The following is a 27074-nucleotide window of genomic DNA, read 5'->3' as shown; positions in this document are numbered from 1 at the left end:
TTGGCATGTGCTAGGAACTTAATATTTGTCTCTTGAATTGAATTGGACCAATGTTGCATTTTGAGGAAGTAGTAAGGAGTAGTTGGTGAAGATATGAAATCAGACAATCCTGGTTTTAAATCTTTGTTAATCCTTAGACAAATAAGTTCTTTTCCCTTCCAGCCACAGTCCCTATGACAATAGAATTAGTGATCATCCCCCCGTGACTTTTACAAGAAGTTTATAGTCAATGTATGCACTGTGCCTATTGCAAGTCTTGCCATATAGTAAAATATAGAATAAGTGGCATTCTACTAAGCTTATTACCTTAAATGCACTGTTTAAGTCATTCAATCTGGAAAATAATAGTGAGCTAACATATCTTTAGTGATTGCAATTCAAGAATAACTGCTTCACACATGGATGACTGAAGCAGAAATTATTTTCAGAATCAAAAGGAGTTGATTTAACTAACTGCTCTGTGTTTATAGGTGCATTTAATTGTGAGCCATTAAAAGAAAGAAAATGACCTTATTAAAGGCCTGTATTATAGGCTGAACTGGGACTGAGCCTCCAATGTCCCCAGTGAGAATGTGGAATTAAGCACCATGAAATGAATAGGAATTGAAATTAAACCAGTTTTTGTACTCCCAGAAAGCCACTGTTTTATTAAAGGAAATTGTTCCTAGAAAAAAATCACACACTTTCTTAAGTATTTCTTATATATAAGATTTACATATTTAACTGTGATTTTTTTAAAAAGCAACATCCAATATTTACTATAATAATATAGACTATGAAGCTAAAATTGTAAAAAGGTAAATAGAAAATAGATGTTAATCATAGATTATCTCATAAGTATTTAAAATTATCTTCCTAGCTGTCAAAATTACTCTACACGTGTTTCTTGTATTTAGTCTCATTAATCTCTGCCTCTTATTAATAGTATTTCCTCCATGAATCCTCTTATGTATTGCCACACTATAATCCTATATAATAAAAGGCTAATATGCAAATTGTCCCCTTGACCAGGAGACCGGAAGTTCGATCCCTCTATATGACGTGCGCTGACCACCAGGGGGCGGTGCGGAACATGGTGGGCAACCAGTGGTGGCGGTGGGGTGCTGAGGGAGCAAGGGAAGGAGGAGGCGGGGAGGCAAGGAGGCAGGAACCTGATTGGCCCTGATCACCGGCCAGGTCTAGGGACCCTACCCGTGCATGAATTTCATGCACCGGGCCTCTAGTCTTACTAATAAAGTTTACATTATAAGATAATTTGGGAAGAGAGAAACACGAGCTTTACTGTTTAATTAAAATACATCTATTTTGTATTAGCAAAAGTAGAATTTTGAGCTTATTTTTAGCTTCTTAGTTGCCGATTCACTTTACACTGGCATCAAATGAGAATTCTAACTCAGAAAGTGAATGCTTAAAATTATGGATTTTGTAAATGATTCACGAGGACAAAGCCAGAGAAAATGAGGCTGAATCATATCACTCTTCCCAACTAGAATGGTGGTCAGTACATAACCTAGGTTCTTCTGATTCCTGACAAGTAATAAGCAATACAAGACTGTGCTTCATCCACACTGCAGGTTGCATTTTGCCTAGAGAAATGCTCAGGTGGCTTTGCTCCAAAATAAAAGTCCTCATATTATGCTATAGGGAGATACGAATGCCATTAATCGCATACACAATGATGACAGAAGGGAAGAGAAAGGAACTAATATTAACTGAATTTTTAATTAGATGGTGTCATTTAATTTTTATAACCACCCTATATAGACCATTTAGAAAGTAAATATATTTATCCCTATTTGTCAGATAACAAAGCTGAATCCTAAACTTCCCAAGATCACCTAGTTCTCAAGTGGCAGAGCAGGAATTCAAATCAAAATCTGTCCAGTTCTGGTTTCTGTTCCTTCCACAAATTACAATATTTCTTCTATGAATGACAACAGCATTCTTTACTTAAGGGAGGCAATATCCTATATAATAAAGAGGTAATATGCAAATTGACCATCACTCCAACACACAAGATGGCCACTCCCATGTGGTCATAGATGGCCGCCACAAGATGGCCAGGAGGGGAGGGCAGTTGGGGGCGACCAGGCCTGCAAAGGAGGGAGGGAAGTTGGGGGCAATCAGGCCTGCAGGGGAGGGCATTTAGGGGTGACTTGGCCAGCATGGGAGGGCAGTTGGGGGCGACCAGGCCTGTAGGGGAGGACAGTTAGGAGTGCCCAGGCCGGCAGAAGAGGGCAGTTAGGGGTGACTAGGCCAGCAGGAGAGGGCAGTTAGGGGCAACCAGGCTGGCAGGGGAGTAGTTAGGGGGTGATCAGGCTGGCAGGCAGGTGAGCAGTTGGGAGCCAGCAGTCCTGGATTGTGAGAGGGATGTCCCAGATTGGAGAGGGTGCAGGCTGGGCTGAGGGACACCCCCCCCCATGCATGAAATTAATGTACCAGGCCTCTAGTACTGAATATATTCTTTTAAATTTCAAAAGCAGAATTTCTAGACAATTTACCCAGATATATTGATGAGTAAAAGTTAATAGAGCTTTGATTTAAGATGCATAATGTTAATTTTCATAGCTGAATTATTCCATGAGAGAGGGAGGGAGGAAGGGAGAGAGAGAGAGAGAAAGAGAGAGACAGTACGTATGTCTAGGGATGGGAGAATTTCACATCAGAAAATCACATTGACCTATTAATTCCTGCTGTGACCAAAGACCATAATTAACAACTCTTTTATCATAAATTATAGGGCTGAGCATTTTTTTTCTCTATGCCTTTGAATAGACTGAGATAATTTGCTATAATTTACCCAGTATAGCAAGCGATTATACAATAATAATAATAATAATAATAATAATAAATTAATGATTTTTACTAATATTAGTGTACATGCTAATAGCTATATTTCAGGAACTAGGTTAGGTGCTTTACACATATGATATCATTGACTCCTCATTGTCATACTACAAGGTGCTCAGTATTTTTTAAAAAATATATTTTATTGGTTTTTTTACAGAGAGAAAGGGAGAGGAATAGAGAGTTAGAAACATCAATGAGAAAGAAACATCCATCAGCTGCCTCCTGCACACTCCCTACTGGGGATGAGCCCACAACCAAGGTACATGCCCTTGACCAGAATCGAACCTGGGAACCTTCAGTCCGCAGGCCGACACTCTATCCACTGAGCCAAACCAGCCAGGGCAATGTGCTCAGTATTATTAACTGCACTTTAGTGACAAGGGAACCAAAGTAGAGAGCAAACAAGCTAGGAAGTCATGGACTAGTGTTTCAAGCCCATGTCTGATGGCCTGAAAAGCCTCTTTCCACTCTTCCAAACAGTGCTGTCTGGGAAGCCATTTCTGAGATCAGAATTTCCACAGAGTTTGTAGAATAGAAACATAATGGCAAGTTTTCTGTAGATTGCTTGGAGAAAAACTGAGTAATTTCAGTGTGTGGGAGGCTATTTCTGGGTGTAGTAAGTGGACTACAGTTTCCAAAGGAAATAGATTTCAAGTCATGTCTTTTTCTTCTACTCTTAGTGTTATCGAGAACACAATGCCAGGAGCCATCAAAGGCAAGCGTTCCCCTTCCAAGGCCCCAATGATTTCATATTCATAGACATTTGGAGGTGGCGTGGCAGCCCTCAGGTCCCTGTGGCTCAGGGCTACAAGTCAACCAAAGGACAAAAGAGAGTGAGAGACAGAGGGTGTACTAGCATGGGCTTTCCTCTGCACTGCCTACTCCCAGGGTGTCCACATGACATTAACAAACTGAAGGACAATCACAGTCCCGTTCAGGCAATGGTCCCCTGAACACTTGGCAAGTGACAGGCTGCACTCGTGACCTGACAGTGCTGGGCTGCTCCTGGAGTGCTCATTAAATGTCACACTGATAAGACCATTCGGAAACAGCAGCACATCGACCAAAACACTGAAGTGATATTTTTATGTGGATGGAAATTAACATCCACCTATCATTACTTTTTTCATCTAAAGAAAAGCCTTTTAAAATAACTTTCCAAAAACAGTCAAGCTGGTAGTGTCACCTAGTTTTGACAAAATAGTCAATAAATTTGTAAATTTATTTTGCCTTTCTTTTCACCATCCATCATAACATTTCTCCTTACTCCCTCTAGTTCAAATGTACTTTCCAGATCCAGGACAATACTGACAGTCTCCCGCCAGATTATTTTAATTTTTTAATTTTTTTAATGACCAAAATAAGGGATAAGCAAAGAACCCACTGATTATATATATATATATATACACATATATATATATATATATTGCTAAAGGATGAGTAAAGTCATAAACAAGTTTTCAAAACTTGCTAGAGTGAAGTTATATTTACAATTAGTAAGTCACTGTCCTCTCAAAAAGTGACTGTGTCATCTTTACTGAAGTCTACTTCGTAGGAGCTGTGCCGGGCGGGGCCAGGTTTCCTCAGCCTTCCAGAGAAGTTGGAATGTCTTGTTGTAACCTGGAATGAGTCTTTCTTGCAAGTCTGAGGGTAAAGTCACACTGTGTATTTGAATCTCTCTATTTCCCCACTAATACAACATTCCTCAGCTTTTTAGTCTCATCTTCAGAACCTCTGTCCTGGAGGTGAAATAGGACACTCTTTTTTATCTCCCTTTACATTTGTGACAAAAAAAAGGACTTAAGCAAAATCATATTTTTAAAATTCTGATTATACCCCCAGCTTAAATAGCATAGATCTCTGCATTATACTTCAAAATTCAGCAGATATTTTATCATACCAAAGTAGGCATTATTTTCTATTCTATCTTGTTCTGAGGAAGTTCAATCAGTTCAGTTTTCATTAAAGAGTAAATCTTAAATATTCAATTTTTCAGTTTACTTTTTCAAAGCCACAGAATTCAGAAAAAAAAGGAAATGCCAAATACTTGAAACGTATGCCACCTCACTATCAGTGTCAAGAGCAAGGCCTTAGAAAGGAACAAGTAAGCAGGTCAAACCAAGAAGATGTTAAAGCAATTTCGGCGAGTGCAGCAGCTTTGACAGCTGTCAGGGACACTTTGCTTATCACATTAATTGCCATGCACATCAGACCAGGTGAAAGCAAAGAGTGCAGGAAACAGCCATGACCATGAAGCCTTTGAAATCAAAGAGCTTTTAAAGTATGTCTATGTGTGTGAGTATGTTTGTGTGTGTGCACGTGCACACATGCTAGAAAGACAAACAGGTATGAAGAAGGTTACAGACTACTTTGAAAAAACTTACACTATTTTAAAGTTATATCTTTGAATGTTTGAGTTTCTACTTATTATTGGTAACCTCTGTTTCCTCCCTTTAAATGGCAATCATGCTCCTGGAATGAATGGTAACTCAACCAGGGACCACCTCCCACCATGACTACATTTGATCTTGCCCAATGGGCACAATTACACCTTAATTTAGTGATGCAGAAAAACACAAAGTATGAGGTTGACATAGTTCAGCCTAGAAGGTCACAAGAAGCTCATGCCACTGTATCAATGAAGGCTTTTGAGATTTCTACCTCCCTCCAAATAGAACTCAACTCCAAATCAGGTCATATTACTTTGTAATCCTATATAATAAAAAGCTAATATTCAAATAGACCAAACAGTGGAACAACCGAACAACTGGTTGCTATGATGTGCGCTGACCCCCAGGGGGCGTGTGCAGAACATGGTGGCCATTGGCCATGGCAGGATGGTGGAGCAGGTGAGCGGGGGTGCCAGACCAAGGTAGGGCGCCAGTTGCTGTTATCGGGGTGAGCCTCTGGTGGTTACTGAAAATTCTTTGCTTCCACGTGCCATGGTCCCACCTGGTGCTTGCACCCACTGCCAGCGCCAGCCCCACTCGCACCTGCAGCCAGCACCAGAGCCACCACTCACACCCACTGCCGGTGCCTGGTGCTGGCCCCAATCACTCCATGCCATCAGCGGGTGCGAGTGGGGCTGGCGCCATCATGCATGGGAGTGGCAGCGGCAGGCGTGGGGCTGCCAGTAGACAGGGGACCTGGGGCCATGGCAGGAGGGACTGGGTGGGGGCATGGAGGCTGGGCCAAGACCTGCCCCTGTGCCTATCACAGCCTTGTGGCCCATAATTCCTTTCAAGGTGCACGAATTCATGCACTGGGCCCCTAGTCTTGTCATAAAATGCATATTTCTATTGAATTGCTGGTGAGATTTCAAGAAAATGCTTTATTAAGAGCCCAGCTGAGCTCCCAGACATAAGCTATTATCAACCCAGTTATGTGAGTGAACCATCATGGATGTCTTGCTCAGTAATGTCCTCACATGTCCAGTCATAGTTGCTAGCTGGTTGAAATCACAGGAGAGACTCCAAGTGATAGCCTTCTAGTTGGGACCCTTCTAACCACAGACCCTTGAGATATACTAATAAATTATTGTTTTAAGCCACTAAATTTGGAGCAATTTGTTATGGAGCAACAGATCATTGGAACATGGGGCGGGAGTGGTATCTGAGCCCAAGACATTGATGGATTTGCAGCATTTTGGAGGCAAAGGAAGATGAAAAAGAAGAGACAATTTTTTAGTCAACACACGAGACACTATTGGATAAACCATAGCAAATGAATATGTGTATTAAACAACACCCTATAGTTTCTTGGGTGAAAATGAAATAATAATGAAAATGTTCTGTATACAATAAACTTGGAGAATTATGTAACTGTTATATGCTTTTAAGATCTCCAGGCCAACCTACTGTGTGTGGTTCTAGGGGCTCTGCATGGCACCAAGTTAGGAACACAGTCTCTGGTGGAGAAAGATGAGTATTGAGGTTCTCTAGGCCCCCAAAGAATACTAGTTACATAGATCTGAGTGCCAGTGACCCTTGGCAATAGAAATGGTACAACTTCTGAATTCTAAAGAGGTAGACAATCATATCCTGAGGTTTGGTGGAAAATTCTCCTTACGTGCTTTTTGACACCACCTCAGCCTAGGTTGATGCACATGGAATCAAGAAGGTACTAAGATTTGGGGATTTCACATGGCCTACACCCCTTTGAACCCACTCAATTTGAAACCTTCAGAAGAGCTGCTTCTCTCTTTTCACCTGGGACTCAGCCTAAACTCTGAGACATTATAGAAACTCCAGGCAATCTCCTGGTTCCTATCATCTACTCCTTGTTGACCCAAAATTTGCATTGCTGAGTCATTTATTTACTTATCTATTGATTCATTCAGTTGCAAAGAAGAGGAAGGCTATTTTGGGAAAATTCACATGAATAATTTCCCAAATACTCATTAGGATTTGATTGTGATTAGCAATGTATGTAAAAGAAAAGGCTGCTGAGGCAGCTTAGAAGAACACAATGATATAAGGGAAGAGCACTGTAACTAACTTTCATTCCAAAGACTTTTTCTTTAGGTCACTTTTTTTATTACTATGGGAAAATGAATTTACAAACAAAAATGTTCAATAGTCCAAATTTTGGAAAACTCACAGTATATTTTCATTTGCCTCTGGGTATCTTTTTTTCACTAAGTTAAAATACTTTTTGAAAAATGAATGTTATGGATTATTCATTAAACCAACAAACTTCAGTTACAAAGCCGTTCTTACCATGATACCTGTATGAAGCATTATGCAATGCACAGTTTGAGTCACATCAGCTGCGTGGATCAGATTGTGATAAGGATTTTTGTACTTGCTGTAACCAACCTCTAAAGCTTCTGCAAAGGCAATTAGGCAAGAAACAGGAATCTGTGGAAAGTAATAATTATGATTATATTTTACCAAAAGAGCAGCTCTAAATCAACATGAACACAACAATTTTAGGGAGAGGACACATTAGGGAGTTAGATTCTTGAAGTTCAATGTGGACTATTCTGAAAAACCACTTCATCAACCTGTTGGCTTTCAATCCTGAGAAGGATTGTAACCCCCCAAGTGTTTAACTAAGGTAGATGAAATGGCAGTCTTACCCATACTGTTGTCTTTAAATGTTTATATCTTCCAGTGTCAAGTCAGAAAGCTAGTTCTTAAAAGGGTAGAATTTACCTATTAGAATTGGTGAAGTCTAGTTTTTCCATCTGTAATACTGTCTCAACATAATTAGCTAGTTTATTAACATTAATGATAGAAAAAGAGCAAAGGGGAGGCCAGATATTATAAACATGGTCACCGGGAAGCTACAGCTTTACACCCCACGGAATCAGAGCATTGTCCCTCCAGGGCAGTGGTTCTCAACCTTCCTAATGCTGCGACCCTTTAGTACAGTTCCTCATGTTGTGGTGACCCCCAATTTCACGGTTACAAATTGAACATAATTAAAGCATAGTGATTAATCACAAAAACAATATGTAACTATATATGTGTTTTCCGATGGTCTTAGGCGACCCCTGTGAAAGGGTCATTCGACCCCCAAAGGGGTCGCGACCCACCCGCTGCTCCAAGGGGATTAACACCCCTCCCTTCCCCCCTCCTGGGGGACATAGGACATGAGCTGTAAAGTTGGGTTGCCAGAGGAGAGGTACTTGCCTGTCAGTCTAACCTGGGAAATAGATAATTAGCTAGGGGGCAGAGCTACTGCAAGCGTGTGAAATCTGGGTTAATTGGTTAAACTCCCAGTTATAATCCCCAGAAAAAGAATTCTCTCTCTCTTGCTTTGTTCCTGCTCCTTGCACTCTCTTGCTCCTTGACCTGCACTCACCCGCCATGTGGCCTTCAACAGCTGCATTGGCCATGTGGACCCCACACGCAATGGGCTGCAGCTGAGAACACAAGCTAAGCTAGCCGGATGCTAAACTGGACTGTGCTTTCATATGGAGTGGAACCTCTGGGCAGTGGCTTTAATCCCAGCTCCACTGAAGCCAAGATTGGACTTTTTCCATGGCGAGACAGAGGAAGATGGGATCTTGGAAGGGAACCCCTTTAATCTTATATCATCAATAAAGCTTTCCATAATACCTCAACTTCCCATAGGGGCCTCAGGAAATTCCTTTTCCCATGGCACCCCAAGAATTCCACTTCCACCAGTACCAGGTGGGTACACAAGAGCACCCCATCGATGGCAAAACAAGAGCACCCCATCGATGGCAAAACAAGACATTAAAATAAATGTCCTCCCAGTACCTTCCAGCTCTAAAAATAGCATGATTCCATAGGTAATGATGAAAGGTACAGCAGAATGCTCAGAAATCTGATCAAACCTGTTGTTTAAATGGCTCTAAATGAAGTAAATTAGAAGCCCTTTCATTTTAGTTGAGGAAAGGTTGACAATAAAGGTTCTTTCTGTGTCTCAGGATCACAGAAGATCATATTTCTTTAAAACATAGCTTTCAATCTCTACATGGCTGCCTGTGAGTGATTCTGGAGGATGTTGGTATGTCATTGGAACAAGATTATAATAGATTCATGATATCCAAGTGGATATATAGTTATGTCAGTGAGTAGGGGAGGATGGCTAGCTCAGGTAATGAACTCCTCCCCCTAGCTCTGTGACCTGTCAATTAGAAACACGGTAGAGTGCACTGGTTAAATGACTCAACCTTCTGCATTTTCATTGTTATTCAAATAACTAATTCTAAGAGCATTTCCCTTTTATTCCATGTTTCTGACCTTGAAACGGTTGATAAGATCATATCTGGTAAACAGTTCATAAATCATAAACTTCAGGCTATGTTCTCCACTTGCTTCATTTAAGGCAAATACATCAAAAGACCATTTGTCAACTTCCTGTAGAAAGAAAGAGTAAGTACTTCAGGTGGCAAATTCATACAGTTTTGTTTCTTTCTATGAAAAATTATAGGAAAGATCAGGCATTATACATCCAGCCAGCCAGATTTCAAATCAGCACATTAGACTATATTTTTACCAGTGTCCGATATGACAAGACCACTTAGTGTCTATGGTTCACAAAAGTGAGGCCATAAGGCTTAATGTAGGGGTAAGATTGTCTCCTTAATCCCAAGGTAATCAAAAGGTGCAATAAGCCTGAGAACACTTTAATACTTCTCTGATCCTAAATCTTGCTCCAAATTTATGCCTAAATTAATTTCCCCAGAGTGGGCCTTATGTAGGTGATGTTAATTGAGGGGTAAAAGGAAGACAGCTCAAATTTCTCTTTCCCACCCACCTACCCGCTACGTTGCTTGAAATTCCACCATAGGATTTAGTAATTTGGTTTAAATCTTTGATATTTTTATATCTTCTTTTCAAATGCAAGTATATGCTACCTTATTACTCACTCTAACCTGGGCGGATTCATTTATACTTTCCTCCAGGGAAAGATGGGAAGATAAAGGAAGTGGGTCTTTTGATTGAGGAGGAGGATGGTAATTTTGGCATTTCAGGCAATTCCCTCAGGAAGGAAGAGGGAAAGAGGTATTCTAGGAAAGCGCCTCTTGCTGCTGCATGGTTTTGCTTAAGGTAATTCCAGGGCAAAAAACTTGAAATGGCCTTGTAGCAGGTGATATCAGTCCCATACATCCTGAGGGAACTTTCAATGTAAAGTTTGAGCTCCAGCACCGAAGCTCAAACTTTAAATATATCACTGAAATTAAGAAACCTAAAGAAATGCAGCAAAGTCAGTTCTAATGATTATCAGAAACTATTAGCCAAGAAGGTCTGATTACATACACTGCAGGGTTAATATTAGTAAGTAAGCGGACAACCTTAAATCTGTGCATCAGTTTTGAATTTGAGCGGGCGATGTTTAGAGCTTCACTCACCTGCCACATTTTATGGAGGCCAGCTGTGTGCTGCATCTCACATGCTGAAACTAATCTAACACATCTGATAAAAAGCATTCACACAGTCTCCTTTAAACTTACTTCTTTTGAAACATAGCAATAACTTCAAATGGTCCTTTGAATCACTTGGAAACACCAATGAAATATTTACTGAACTGCTTGTGTACCTTTGTTAAATTCCTTGCATTTGGCCCTAAGTTGATCCCTAAACACTTGCTTTATCTGTTTGTCAGTTGCAAGTCTCTAAAAGTTCTATTAGAAGGCATTTTACCATCAGTAAAGCTCAAAGGAGGCCAACAAATCTTTTATCAAATTCCAAAGCCAACACAGAAGAATTACTTCAGACCGTTACAAGGCTGCTGTTTACAGTTCCCATTAGGGGTTTCCCACTGGGTAAAAGGTTAGTTCTCCATTTCTTGGGGATTTTCATCAACAATGATGATTACCTTTGTAAACTAATGCAGATGCTTGGCTTTGACTTGTCAGATTGAGAACAAAGAAAATAAGGAGGTATTTCAGGAAATAATAATTATTTAAGTAAAATATTCTTTAATAGTTCCTATGTTTTTTCTATAGTATATTTTAGAAAAACATTTACATTCTCTCATACTTAAATATTTTGTGAGTTGGTTTCTAAGCAAAGGTTCTTAAAATAAATAATATACTTTCCCATAGTTGAGGAAATAAAAATCTCTCAAGAGCTGAGTAATTAATATCCTATAATGTGACATTTCAGCTACACAATAATTGCTATATCAGATTCAGAAACATAAAGATAAAAAAGCATCTAAGAAAAACAAGCTATCTTTTTAAATTAATAAGATTAAAATCTAATATGTAGCAAAGGAAAACCAAATGCAAGGGGTTACAGAAAAGGAAATAAAATGACAAAAGAAAGCAATATAAATTTAAGCTAGTAAAGTAGTTTAATACATCTTTTAATTCTTGGTTAGTACAGGAAAACCACCGTAAGACTTAGAGAAGACAAGGTTGAAATTCTTCCACCCAAATTAAGTGATAGAAAAAAGTAAGGAATGTTGAATTATGAGCTTTCAAAATGCTTCTGTAGAAATAATGGCTAGGAACAGTGTACACACACTCACACACACACTGGAGAGAAGTAAATGAGCCAAAACCTTTCCTCTTCAGTTTTGACACATTAGTATTTCTAACACATTAAGTATTTTAATACTGCAATTGGGTCTCAGACTAGGGCAGCCATAGGAAAAGAAGAAACAAGAAAGATAGTTTTTTTTGTTGTTGTTTTCTTTCTTAATTTTCTTACTTTTTATAAATTTTTTCAGACCTGAAATTCTGGACAATTTTATTCCATATACATTTCTGGACTGAAACATCTTTTTATAATGCATTCAACTTTTCTATAACATATACAAAACCAAACATGTATATTCTGACAAGTCCTGGTGCTGTCAAAATTGAATTCAAGATCCATGTAAATAAAGCATAGGGGAAAAAATCACACATGTGTACTCACACATGCATATGCATTGATATAGTTTGTAGTGAAAATCAATCCTCAATTAAGTCTAAAATGAGTCGTAATTTGGAACACATGACATTCTGCAAAATGGTTAAAATATTTTTTACATACCAATATGTAAGCTGCAACAAAGACCTATTTTCATTTCCTCTGACAATTTTAAGAAGATTTAAAAACATAACTATTTGGAAAACTAAAATAATTGAAATTATTTCACCTTTAATGTTACTATGACAGCTTCTGGATATGCCAAACCAACCATGTGATAGGACTTTCTGTACATCCTAAAAAAGAAAAATAAGTATGTATATACACATATGTATCACTTACTCAATATAAATATAAGGGGAAAGATTACTTTCAACTAGTTCGCCTTTTATTGTTAGTTACAGGCTGCCTTTGTGACAACAATGAAATAACTACAGTCATCCTTTATTAAGCTCTACAATGTGACAGATGCTAATACTATTTTGTTTACTTACGACCACAATCTGAAGTCCTATTGATTTTAGTTTCCAGGTAAAGATATCTTTGCCTTAACTTCATCTTATTAAAAGAGACTGTCTTTTGGGTATGCAACAATAACACTTTCTAGCATGTCACCATATCACTGACAGCAGAATATTCTTGTTTTATGTCCATTTATGTACCAAAAACTTCAGTGTGGAGGTTGAATGTCATTAAAATAGCTCATATATTTTTTTCCACAAAATGGAAATTATAGAATGGAATGTGTAGCATCATAAAAACTTGCACAGATTTCTTTTTTTTTAGTTTAGAATATCGGGGGAAACAATATTGACAAAAATTGCTTAAGGTTGTTCAAATTGTCATTTAACATCATTTATAAAAATTATCCAGAAAGAACAAAGTTATTTCTATTTTTATAATAGTATAAATAATAAAAATATTTTTATTAATCAGTAATTTGTTGGATTTTCCATCTTTCATTGGGCAACCAAGATGTCCATCAAAAACTAAATTAGACAAAACCATAATTTAATAATTATATCATTAATTTATATTAGGGTTCAATATAAGAATAAGTAATTTGAAAAAATATTCTGCATCTTCTATAAAACCACTATGGAAAATATCAATCTTCTTATTTAATTTACATTATATTAAAAATCCTTAAGACATATTACCCATTTTCTATGTAAAAGCTATCTTTTTTAAAATATCATAAAAGTTGAGTCATTTATCATGTTTTCCTTTTAAATCTTGACTTCTTGAATATCAGAATTAAAATATTGTTTATATTTATATCTACCCTAGGCTTTCTTGATAAAGTAACCTGCATTTCATGACAGAGATGTTACCTTATTTTCAAGTTATATTTATTGTAAGTGACTTTAATTTTTGAATGTAGGTGATTAGTTATAATAAAAATATTATCTGTATACTCTATTCTGTTGGGAGATTTCAGAACAGTTTATAAATAAAAATACTTACACTAATTGCTCCATTAAGCAGGGATAATTATTCAAATCTTGCAGGGCAAGGAAACTACTAACTACACTATAAAAGAGCCAGAAAATAATTATTGTCAATAATATTTATGAGGGTTTTTTTCCTAAAGAAACAGTTTTTTCTATCCATTTTTCTAGTCATCATTACAAAAAAAAAGTTAAAGTACAGGAGAAATGAAAGGGTGATAGACCAGGAAACAAAAGGTCAATATAAAAATCAACAGGAATAAGAAGTTTTACAAATTAAGTAACATTAAAACAGTTTGACCTAATGGCATAAAAGGCAGCATGATGTAGCAAAGAGAACACACGCTTTGAATAGCTTGTTAGCCACTCACTAGCTGTGTTGTGTGCCTTTGGAAAACTATTTAATGTCACTCATCTGTAAAATGAGAATAACTATAAGGTTTCTGTGAAGAGTACATACTATAAATGCCTAGCATAATATAATAAGTACTCGATATAAGAAAGTCATCATTATTATTAATATTGTTATTCTGCAGCAAATACCCTTGATTCCAATGCTTAACATTCTTTAGGGCTCCCTGAGCTCAGTGGGAACTCTGGTGCTATTACATTTCTTAGACTTACAATAGGTTAAGAAATAAATATCAGTATATATTCTCATTATATGGAATGTAAAGGTACAAAAATGAGGATCCCCCCTCCAAATTGATAGAGAAAATTTCCCATTATCATTTTCTAACCCTATAATTGAAAATAAAATGTTGAGATAAAAAATGAGAAATAGGAAATCGAGATAACTCATCCTGGAATCAGAATGAGTGTGGGAGAAAATGGATGCAGTTGCCTCACACTTGAGTAAGTAGTTTATATATTGCAAGTTGCTGAAAAAGAATAATGAATTTCCTAGGCTTTTACAAGTGACAAAAGTCCAGTTGGAAATATAGTGGATTATTTTTGAAAGTTTTGACTATAGTTACAAAATATAATTCAAAACTTAAAACACAACTATTTATGCCAGACACTGTGCTAGGGACCAGATATTTTAGTGGCGAATAAAAAAAATATATTGCTACTTTCATGAGATTTAGTCAGTGGTGGAGAGGAAAAATGAATAAGAAACAATATATAATTACAGCGGGAAGTGCTATGAGGTAAACCACTGGTTGGGGCAGAGAAAGTAATGAACAGCACACAGAGTGATCTGGAAGGATAAAAGGGCCAGCTAAAACGGTCAAAGGGTGGGGAAATCATTTCTGAAAGAGGAAATATCAGGAATAAGGGCCTCAGGGAAGAAAGGAGTTTAGGGATGTTCATGGAGTTGAAACCAGACTGGTATAGATACTCAGTCAAGCAGGTAAAAGAGAATTGGGGGGCGGGGGGTTGCTAATCCTGCAAAGCCATCATACAAAAATTCTCTAACACCAAGTGAAAAGGAAAACCAACAGGTAATAGTAAGGTTAAGAGGGACAGGAACTAATTTATATTCTAAAACAGCACAGTAGGATGACTTATTTGGAGAAGGCAAGTGAGGAAGAGGGGGGTCCAGTTCAGAAGCTATTGCCATACTTCTGATGGCGGGTAGCGAAGGCTCCCATTGGAGATGCGGGAGTGGAGATGAGACAGTGAGCAGACTCGGGGTACATGTGGGTAAGTGAATTGCCAGGACTTGCGGAGACACTGAATTTTGGGGAAGATGCTTGAGAGAAGGCTCAAGAAGTCTTTCTAACTTTCAAGATCAAAGATGATTATTTTTGAAAACTCAAGATAAGCAGATCCCACTATTTTTATGCATTTACTAGTGGGAGTTCAAGGGTAATAAAAAAGATTTTATTTCCAAATGTTTGTAGCACATTGCTTTCTTCAAGACTGCTTACTAATTTAGTGATCTTAAGTACACTTTAATATTTCCATAGGCTATTAAATATTTTGAATAGCACAAAAAATTTAGCATGTCAATATATTTTATAGAATTCTTTTTAATCTTCTACTGAATGGAAATGGAAATTTATTTGATTTACATTCACAGTTTGTATTTCTTTTTAGTTTGCCAAGTTCTGTAACATTTTCTTAAAAAAGACAAAATCTGCATTGCTTCAGTAAATCAAAACAGTCTGTGATTCTCTCACTGACTTTCTGAACTACTATTTATTTTGAATTTGATGTTATGAAAAAAATCAATAACTATCACACACTTGCCTTAGTTGTTTTTTTTTTTTGCCTTAGTTGTTTTAAAATGAGGAATATTGTTCTAGAAATTCTTTCTCTCCAGCCCTGTCTCCCTGTTTCAGATTCTGGTCCCACCGAGGCAGGGTTGGGACCAGTTTATGTGCGAAGGGTGTGTGCGTCACCAGACTAATCAAATTGCTCATTATGATGATTATTTTATCAAAGCCAATTAGATATGATTAAGAAATACTCAAAATAATTTGAGTAGTCACTGAGTGGTTTTTATTATGGGTAACACAGGCACAAGCCAAGATCCTAGAAACTTTACATGCCTAGTTACAATATATTTTTAAGTCACATTGAATACTTCCTTTTTAAAACATTATTTTTCAATTGCAGTTTATATTCAGTATTATTTTGTATTAGTTTCAGGTGACACATTGAATATTCTTTGCAATGCATTCTCATTTTCATTTTTAGAAGCCCAAGTCTATTTCCCATTCTTCCCTTAAGAGAAGAAAATTAAAGTTTATACTGTTCATTAGAGGTAATGGCTAGAGATGTCAGAAGATTTAAAATGATATTATTTCCCTTAAATTTAATTTTAAGTACATTGACAAACAAATTTCTCTGTGCCTCAGTTTTATTTGTCTCAAAACGGTTAAAATAAACTTTTTATATAGAAATTAAAACAATGTAATTGTTTTTTATTCTAAAGAATTTCTAAGAACTAGTTTTCAACATGGTTAGTTGTAACATGTTTATTTCAAGTCTTTTCATACTTTTAGTGTTGAAACATCTTGTTTCCCAGACAGAAAAGTACGTTGTGTTTTTAAGGGCTAACAGAATGTAACATGGGGTCATGTTAACATGTATTCCACATGAGAAACTGATGATTTGATTCAGTGCTTCTAGGAGCCATCACGTATTCCTTGCTTCAGTGACAGAAATGTTAAAAAAAATACACAAAATTCTTCCAAGGTGGACAGAGAGAGCTTTCCTCCTATAACGGGAACAGAATGGTCTTCTCTCTTTAGTGCAGAGAGAGACCTGCTTGGTGTTGGTGTGTAGTATAGAATTTACTGTATGAGGTGTTATAGTTTATCAGGTAAAATTAGTGGTGTGGCATATGAATGTGTTATAATTGTTTTTAAACAGTTATTCACAAAAGTTCATTCAAAAGCCAAAAGCCTTTGCCTTTAGTCTTTATGTCAATTTAAAATGAATAAAAAGAATAATCCAGGATAGGAAAATTTTGGTATAGGTAAGTTCATCATAAGTCCTAAGTCTGTTCATTGTAGGGATACTTATGATTGCGATTTTCCTCAGTAAGTAATATATAGGCTCCCATAACTTCGAAAGTGTAGGTATAGTTTCTGCCTTTTGAATTTTGTCTTGAGATGCCAGAAATTTCACATACCTTTCCACAAAAATTCCAGCTTGAACAGCATGCACAATGCTCCGAAACTTTGGCTTTTCCTCGGATTTCTTTTTCATCATCCCCATTTTTCGTGTAAAGGTAGAAGCCAGCCAGTCCCGGACTTCCAGTGGGACTGAATCTGACTGAATGTCACTGAGCTCATCGTCAGTATCCAGCAGTCTCCTACAAAAATGTATACAGATGAAAACTTTAGGAACATTTAAGAAAATAACAATAAAATAAGCATTGCAATAGGATTTAAATACGCAAATCCCTTTCTGATCATTCCTTAATATGAACTACCTAAAACAAGAAAAATGATTGGGTTAATATTTGGAAAGCTCTGAATTTCTCAAATTGGTAATTTTCTTAAGGTAAGACTAATGGACTTGAGCATTTCCAAATTCCCAATCATTTAAGAGCAATGATACCAGTCTGGAGATACCAGCCTGCTAATATTAATATTCTAATGGTGAGTAAAATTAAGATAATATCGGAAAGAAAGGCTTTAAACAGGTGTCTACTAGTAAAGGAAGGAACTGGAATGGAAAAAAAAAGAGGGGTAGAAGCCATCAAAGTCACCTTATATTTAATACATACAGTACAGATGGTACATACTATTTCAATAATGGCCTTTGAGTTTATGAATGTCATTCACGTGTGCTATTTCATTTGCTTTAGGTATCTTTAAATTTTAGGAAAATAATTACTCTAAAAGATATTAATTCAATATATCAACATCACAGATTTAAAAACTGAAAAAGTAAAATCAAATTATTTAAAAACTCATTTTAGGTGACGGAACCAGTGGAAGTGGAGGAGAAACTCCCCCAGCTTTGAGCAAATGAGGGTGGAGCTCTGAGGGCTTTAGAACTGCTGGCTGAGAATGCCCCCTGAGTGAAGGAGGAGGTGAACAGGACTGAAAGCATTGCCCTCTCCGAGATAAGTTCCAGATGCACCATATTGACCAGACTGATGCTGCAATAACTTTCTGGCCATATGTCCTAGACTCATACAGCTGTCCTTAAGGCTGGTCAGCTCCAGTGACCCAGAACTTCCTAAATGTCTCAACCAGCAAGAGTGTGTGAAAGGCTCCCCCCAAAATATAAAACCAGCTTTGCAGAGCAACCGGGCTTTGCCTCCAGGAAGAACACAGCCAGCTCTGCCTGTCACTTGATTCAGTTATTTCCTTGTCAGTGCACCAATTTAATAACCTAGAGCTATTTTGGGCACATGTTAGATTTGACCTTTGGGTTCTATTTGCTTTGGTAAATCTCTTTGCACAGAGTGAGGCCTAAAGATTATGACTTGGTGGAAGGAAGGTAGCCAGAAATGACAGCGTGCGCTAAATTATCCAGAACAAGTCACACACCATCTTGCGAGGACAGAGACCAAGGCAAGGGCAGAAGAGAAGGAAGCCCACCCACCACTACCAAAAAGAAGCTCAAAAGATAATGTCACCTTCTCGATGTGTTGCCATTTTCTAAAAACTCTCAGAGGACCGTCATTTGCCAATATTCATTTCTCATGGTATTAATCATGAAAGCATTTATGAAATAACATATGAAAAATATACATGTGGGAGTTACAAAATTCCATGTATACGTATGAAAATAAGAAGATTTACATAGTTGGAAGTTAATACTGGTTAATACTTACTGTATGTCATTTTCAATTTTCTTTCGGGCCTTAAGTTTGGATGATTTTGACTTAGCCTTAATACACTGACATTGTAATTCAAAGGAACATATTTTTATTCTCTTTCTGCCCATTTTAAATTAGATTCCTTAGCCACTTGAAGCAAGATAGTACACAGCATGGCTTGAAAATTTCAGGGCTGATGCCATTTCTATTATTTCTTATGCAGTGATCACATGAAACCACCGAGCAGAGCATATGGAACGAGGACCATTGTACTGTAATACTGTGATGTCACCGTGCTCCAAGAATTCTAGTGCTGCCTTGTTTTATCCACTATTGAGTGACAGACACATAGTAAGGCTGTCAATTACTCCTTTGACATTGATTACTTTATGGCTACGTGTCCTAAACTCATAAATTGTTCTAGCCAGACGGGCAAACATGGCAACAATCAGCATATGGAAGTGAGAGTTCACATAGGGATGTGGTGCTCAGGGGTCCAGCAATCCTTAGTCATGAGGCATGATGTCATGCACTGAGAAGGAAAGAGCCTATAATCTCAGGGGGAACGAGTGAAGGGGGTCAATTAGTGGATATGGGAATACAGGAAGACTGTGTGCAAAGAGAAAAACATGGAATATGCTATTTTATAACTAAAAAGGCAAATCTTGAAAAAGCAACAAATAGCTCTGTGATGGCCAGTTTACATGTTAACATGGCTAGGTTATAGGCCCCGGTTGTTTGGTCAAATGGCAGTCTAGATGTTGCTGTGAGGTATAGTTTAGATGTGATTGATATTTAAGTAATAGACTTTGAGTAAAGCAGCTGACCCTCCATAATGTGAGTGGGCCTTATTCAATCTCATGAAGGCCTTAAGATTTAAGAGATAAGAGGGAGATCCCCCAAAGAGGAAGAAATTCTGGCTCCAGAATGCTTTCTGACTCAATATTGCAACATTACTCCTGCCAGAATGTCCAGCCTGTGTCGGCCTGCCCTGCAGATTTCCACCTTGCCAGCCCCCCACAGTCACACGAGCCAATTCTTTAAAATAAATCTCGCTCCTTCTCTTCAGAGCCTTTAGGTTAATATAATATTATACATATTTTATATAAAATAAAGACTAAGGATCTATCTATCTATCTATCTATCTATCTATCTATCTATCTATCTATTTACCTACCTACCTATCTAGACGAAGAAAGAATATTTTCAACCTTCATGAACACTATGTGGTAAGCATCAGCATGGGTTATAAATCAGATAGGAGATAAAGGCACAGCTTTGTATTACATTAATATTTATTTAATAAAGCATATCAATCCTAATTCTGGTTTTAAATGATAAAAATATCATTTGCAAGAAACTAAAATGTTTTTTTAACTGTTATGGATCTAAACTTCATACTGTCTTTTGATGGCTTAATAGCTCATTTCTTTTCACTGCTAAACTAGAGGCCCAGTGCACGAAATTTCTGCACTCGAAGGGGGGGGAGGGGAGAGCAGGCCTAAACCAGCAGTCTGACATCCTTAGCATTGCTGGGGAGGCGGGAGAGGCTTCCACCACTGCCACTGTGCTTGCCAGCTGTGAGTCCAGCTTCTGGCTGAGCAGCGCTCCCCCTGTGGGAGTGGCACTGACCACCAGGGGGCAGCTCCTGCATTGAGGGTCTTCCCCCTGGTGGCCAGTGTGTGTCATAGCAACTGGTTGTTCCGCCATTCAGTCGATTTGCATATTAGCCTTTTATTATATAGGACTAGAGGCCCGGTGCACAAAAATTTGTGCACTCGGGGGGCGGGGGGAGGGGGGTCCCCCAGCCCGGCCTGTGCCCTCTCCCAGTCTGGGACCCCTCGGGAGATAACGACCTGCTGGCTTAGGCATGCTCCCGGGTGGCAGAGGGCAGGCCCAATCCCTAAGTGCAGCCCCTGGTCAGGCTCAGACCAGGGCCGATTGGGGAGTTGGGGCGCCGCCCCATCATGCACAGAGCAGGGCGGATCGGGAGGTTGCGATGCCACCCTCAGTCACGCTCAGGGTAGGGCCAATTGGGGGGTTGGGGCACCGCCCCCTGTCACACTCAAGGCAGGGTTGATGGGGAGGTTGCGGCGCCACCCCCTGTCACACACAGAGCAGGGCCAATCAGGGGGTTGGGGCGCTACCCCTGTCACTCACAGAGCAGGGCCAATCAGGGGGTTGGGGTGCTGCCCCCTGTCACTCACAGAGCAGGGCCGATCAGGGGGTTGGGGGTCCGTACCCTGTCACTCACAGAGTAGGGCCGATAGGGGAGTTGGGGCACTGCCCCCTGTCACACACAGAGCAGGGCAGATCAGGGGGTTGGGGTGCTGCACCCTGTCACACTCAGGGCAGGGCCAATGGGGAGGGTATGGCTCTACCCTGTCACACACAGAGCAAGGCCCGTGGAGGGGGGTTGGAGCGCCACCCTCTATCACCCACAGAGCAGGGCCGATCAGGGGGATGGGGCGCCACCGCTGTCACACTCGGGGCAGGGCCAATGGAGAGGTTATGGCTTTACCCTGTCACACACAGAGCAGGGCCCGTGGGGGTGGGGGGGGGGTTGGGGCGCCACACTCTGTCACACACAGAGCCACAGGGTGATCAGGGGATTGGGGAGCTCCCCCCTATCAGGCACAGAGCAGGGCCCGTGGGGGGGGTGGGTTGGGGCGCCGCACCCTGTCAAACACAGAGCCCCAGGGCAATCAGGGGATTGGGGAGCTCCCCCCTATCAGGCACAGAGCAGGGCTGATCAGGGGGTTGGGGCGCCTTTCCCTGTCATGAACAGAGCAGGGCGAATAGGGAGGTTGTGGCCCTGCCCCCTGTCACACACAGAGCCGCAGGGCAATCAGGGGGTTTGGGCGCTGCCTCCTGTCACGCTGATCCCGGTGCCGGGAGCCTCGCTGCTCCGCTGATCCCGGTGCCAGGAGGCATATTACCCTTTTACTATATAGAATAGAGGCCTGGTGCATGGGTAGGGGCTGGCTGGTTTGCCCTGAAGGGTGTCCTGGATCAGGGTGGGGGTCCCCACTGGGGTGCCTGGCCAGTCTGGGTGAGGGGCTGAGGGCTGTTTTCCAGGTGGCGAGTGACTGAAGCTCCCAACCGCTCCTTGTTTTCTTCTCTTTTTTTTTTTTTTTTTATTCTGGGCCAGCTTTAGCTCTGAGGCCTCACTGCTGAAAACATCGATACAATGTTTCGGTCCGGCTGGGTTTCAGTCCGGCTGGTTTCTGGGGTTTTGTTTAGCTTCTTATTTGCAACATAGTACACAGTTGCTTAGAGTTGCAGCTGAGAGGCCGGCAAGTTAGGCGGGGAACGTTGGAGTCCGCAGCAAGCAAGCCTCATGTTCGCTTCAGTGCCTGGCTGCCGGCCGCCATCTTGGCTGACAGTTAATTTGCATATACTCACTGATTAGCCAATGAAAAGGGTAGCGGTTGTACGCTAATTACCATGTTTCTCTTTTATTAGTGTAGATAATATTCTATTGTATGGAAGTACTATATTTTGTTTATACATTCAACTATTAAAGGACATCTCGGTTGCTTTCAAGTTTTGGCAATTATGAATAAAGCTGTTATAAACATTTGTATGCAGTTTTTTCAACTCATTTGAGAAAATACCAAGGAGCACAATGGTTGGAACTTACGGTGTTTAGTTTTTTGAGAAACTTCCAAACTGTCTCCTAAAGAGGCTGCACCATTTTGCATTTCCACCATCAATAAATGAGAGAGAGAGTGGCCAAGCCATCCTCATCTCTTGTTGGCCCACTGCAGGGGCGTCCTCACTGGTCTCTCAGCTCTTGTCCTGACCCCCTTCAGTTTCTTCTTTCCCCTGCAGCCAGTATAACTCTTTTAAAGTGTAAATCAGACCATGCTAATACCTGACCCACGAAATCCTACATAGCTCATCACAAGCTCTGTCTCCTCCTTCATCTCCTAACCAGTTCCCCGTTAGTCATCTTGCCCAAGCAACGCTGACCTCCTTGCTGCATGCAAACCTGCCAAGTTTGCTTCTGCTTCAGGGCTTTGCACTGGCTGCTCCCTCTGCTTAGAATCTCTTACGGGATTTTTGTGGGGATCATTTCCTCACGGCTTTCAGGTAAAGAAGTCTTCCCTGAACCCCCTACTCAAATAGTAAACGCCCTTATTCCTTTTTATCCATAGCACTTACCATTATTTGAAGTCATGTCAAATGCTTATTAGTTTGTTTATTCATTTTATGTTTCATCCACTGACTATAAAAACCTTGAGAACAGAGAGTTGTTCTGTTTTTGTCCATTGCTGCATCATCCGCAGCTACAACAGTGCATGGCATAGATTGTGGGACCAACATATACCTACTAAATGACTAGAAAATGTCTGAAAATATTTGCACTGAACTATTACAAGTAATGAGCTCTAGGGAGTGGAGTGCGGATGGAGATGGTAGAAGAAGCTGTAGTGTTTAGAGTGCCATGCTATTTGATTGATAAGCAGCAGCATGCTGGGAGTAGCTCACATTTGGCAATCATCTCTTCATTGCCTTTCACTTAATGTGCCCTTGAACAGTCCCTTTACAGTTTTTGAAGCAAGTTATGGGGAAACATATATTTGGCATGGAAAATATATTAAACATTTTTATAGCCTTTTGAGTTAAAGGTACAGGAATTTTAAAAATAGTATGTACTGTTTCCATGCCTTTAGCCAAGGACCTCAGTATTTCTGTTAAATAATAACTCTTTTATGCTCACATATCGAGTATGGTAAGAAATTCCTAACAAAGGCATAAATAAGGTGTAGCAGATTAAAATAATCATTCCAGTTTAGCAGGAAGAAAGTTGAAAGACAAGTGGATAAAACCTAAATTTAAATTAAAAAATAAACCAGTACACCTAGTGGTGCATTTCTCCTCCACCTCTTTCTTCTTCCTTCTTTGTTTTCCCTTTCCCTGGTACCTGCCTTCTACACTTTGTCCTCCTTCCTCTGAGCACAAGATACTCTTCAAATTTTATTAGACCATGTCAGATAGGGCAGGAACAAAAACTATGGAGTAATATAAAATAGTAATCCTGGCTTTAGTTAGAGAATTATCATTAATAATTTTCATCTACATTTATCTAAGATGTGAAAATATCTGAATAGTTAAATAAGATTATGTTACATGTAAAACTCATAAGACTATAGTCTGCCCTTACTTTATTTTTGGAATAAATTTGTGCAAAGCTTGATAAAATGTGACATCAAATACTATAATGAATTTTGCTTTCAAGACATCCCAAACCTTTATTGCCCTTCATCCAATATAATAGCGTTAGATGGCAGAGTGAGCATAATTCTTTACACTGCTGTGCTCTTAAAAAATTGAAGACTGTGTGTTTAAGAAATTAACAACATAAAAGAATCATCGGTGCATTTTCCCTGGGAATTCTTAAAATGCACTACATAGAAAAGAATAATAAGGAGTATATGTATAAAATGTTATCACCGTTGACCTTGGAAAAACGCTTCTACTGGTGTTTGATGTAACTTTTTGTATTAGTCCCAATGGAGTCAATACAGCATAAAGTGAGGGGTCCCTAAATATGAACTGTGTTTATGGGGTGCTGGCAAGCTGTGAAAACTGACCCTGCATCCAATCAGCACTCAGCTGATTCTTGGGAGATATTTATATTCCAAATTTTCTCTCGAAATCAGATGACACAACTCCCAAAGGGCTTATATTTTGAACTAGAAAGTTTGTAGGGGAAGGGAATAAAGGAGGCAGCCACGGAAGGAGAGGTCATGGGATTTTGACTCTTACAATTATAACAGTGAAAATATTTCTTTTCACAGTGGACTCTTGGAAAATGATTACCCCTGTAGCCACATGGCTATTTCCAGGCAATTGGTGCCCATACACACACCTATTACGTATTAAAATTCAAGTGCTGAGTGCAAGTAGGAGAAACTAACCTCTCAAGTTTGAAATTTTCTTCTTCCTGTTTTACTATTATTATAAAGAACACATTTCAGCAAGCAACTAAGTCATTTAATTCTGCCCCTAACATTTGCTGGGCCCAGGACAGGAGCACATTTCTCCAAAATACTATATAATTAAATAAAGTTATATATCAAGTGAATAAATTATTTATGTTTTATCCTTCTACCTTTTATTCTTTTAAATATGTTTTTATTGATTTGAGAGAGAGAAGAAGGGAGAGGGATAAAGAAATAGAAACATCTATGAGAGAGAAACATCGATCAGCTGCCTCCTGCATGCCCCTACTGGGGATCAAGCCCACAACCCGAACATGTGCCCTGACCGGGAAATGAACTGGTGACCTCTTGGTTCATGGGTCAATGCTCAACTCCTGAGCCACACCAGCCAGGCAATCCTCCTACCTTTGAATAAATTTCATGAAAGCCTGACAACTTGAGTTTGAATTGAGAATTCTCAACTCCTGAGTGACAGAGTAGGGCCAGCTGTGGCTGCCCCTCTGCACTTACCTAACCTTCTGCTCAGGCCCTCAATACAGAAGCAGGTGGACACTGCAGCCTCCTAGTACAATCGTCATCCGCCTGCCCAGCCTTGAAAGCTGCTGCTTCTTGGCCACTCTTTAGGGGTGGGGGGGGGGTATACACAGCAACAGCGTCCTGTGTCCCCTCAGGGGGAAAGACCTAAGAAGGAAGCCCATAAAGGCTTAAAAGACAGGCTAGGGGAGCTTTGAGCAGAGAATTCTGGGGTGTTAGTGTCCAGAATATGGTAGAGGGCACCTTGCTCAGGGCATGGGATTCCAGGGTCCAAGTGCCTAGAAGAGGGAGAGGGTCATGGGCTCCGGGTTCTTGGCCTTGGAGACCTATCACCTTGGGGAGGGGCACACTAAAAGAGGGTTATTGTTGAGCACCCTAAAATGGGGGCAGTGTCAGGTAAGTGTTTCTACTGACCCTGGGCTAAGGTTGGTATTGAATTCCTATGCAGTAAACATCTTCCAGGTGAGTCCTTCCTGGATGGCTGGGGGAATTAAGAAAGGTTGATCTTTCTGCCGTATGGTTATTCTTTTGGGGTAAGTGGTTCCCTGGTAGGCAAGTTTATTAGTATTATTTCTTTGATTAACACATATCAGCTCTGAGCTGACTATATACCCACCCCCACCTTCCCCCCCCCCAAAAAAAAAAACAACACTCTAAGGGCAATCATAAAGCTTCACTCAGACTTAGGAACTACTTTAAGATAGATATAGATGATAGTGCCAGCTGACTTTGTTGCTTCCTTACTATGAACCAGGCCCACAACCAAGCTTTACCCCATTTAATCCTCATAATATCATCACAAGGAACACAATTACTATCCCTATCCCTATTTTGCTGATGAATAAACTTGAGGCACAGACGCCTTAAGTAATTTGCTGATAATCATACAAGGAGTGGCCATGACACTTTTTGAGCTCAAGGCTATCAAATTTCAGAATCTGAGTTTTTAACTGCTGAGCTATCCTTCACCTTAAATTCATGTTTTTCTTACTAAGTACCCAGACTACCTTCTCATTCAGACACTATACATATCAGTAATCATTATTCCCTATCCCATCTCTACCTTGAAATTTAGGGTTAAAAATTTGATTTAAAAAAGTCTTAAATGAGTTTGGCCCACCAGAGAATTTTCAGTTGAAGGAAGTTTAAATTTATTTCCTACAGCTGGTATATTGCATTATGTTCTCATGGAAAAATATATCTGTATGGTAGAATTTTAGGGTATTTTGAAGTACAAATAAATTAAATGCCAGGATAGTAAAATACATTTGAAATGCCATACTGACTCTCAGTACCCTACTTCCTCAGTGCTAAATACATCTGAGTTAATTTTCCAGACCACCACCATTTGTTTATTTATTTATTATTTAATCCTTGTCTTGTTCCATAGGAGACTTAAAATAGCAGGCTTTCAAATTTATTTCAACAGTTTTTTCTTTTGTTTTGCTTTGTTCTGCGTGTTTTGTTTTTATTTTTATTTATTTATTTATTTATTTTGGCAGTTTTCTTTCTTTTTTCTGTCTACCTGGTAGCTTTGCTCAATGTTTCTTTTGGTTTTATTGGTCTTTTTTTAAAAACTGTGAGAAGACGAGCATTATATCTGAGTGACTATAAAGACTAAACATTTGGATCGACAACTCAGTTATGGTGACCTTAGCTCAATTCTCAAGAGGCAAATCTTGGCTAAAATGAGGTCAGCTGAGGAGACTGCTAAAGTTAG

General features: G+C 39.4%; 1 protein-coding gene across 1 annotated transcript in view; it reads right to left on the bottom strand.

The window, feature by feature from the left end:
* PDE1A (phosphodiesterase 1A) overlaps positions 1-27074 on the bottom strand; it is a 195630-nt gene that overhangs the window by 40607 nt on the left and 127949 nt on the right. Inside the window, exons 3-6 of the mRNA XM_014467417.2 lie at positions 17226-17408; positions 12418-12484; positions 9567-9683; positions 7569-7709 (exon numbers count right to left, since the gene is read on the bottom strand). Of these exons, the coding sequence (XP_014322903.1) occupies positions 7569-7709; positions 9567-9683; positions 12418-12484; positions 17226-17408 (508 nt within the window). The remainder of the gene's footprint in view (positions 1-7568; positions 7710-9566; positions 9684-12417; positions 12485-17225; positions 17409-27074) is intronic.

This window comes from Myotis lucifugus, unplaced genomic scaffold, assembly GCF_000147115.1.
Source record: "Myotis lucifugus unplaced genomic scaffold, Myoluc2.0 scaffold_5, whole genome shotgun sequence".
In the NCBI taxonomy this organism is placed as follows: domain Eukaryota; kingdom Metazoa; phylum Chordata; class Mammalia; order Chiroptera; family Vespertilionidae; genus Myotis; species Myotis lucifugus.
The sequence above is the reverse complement of the archived record's forward strand: the minus strand, read 5'-3'. Positions and strand labels throughout refer to the sequence as shown.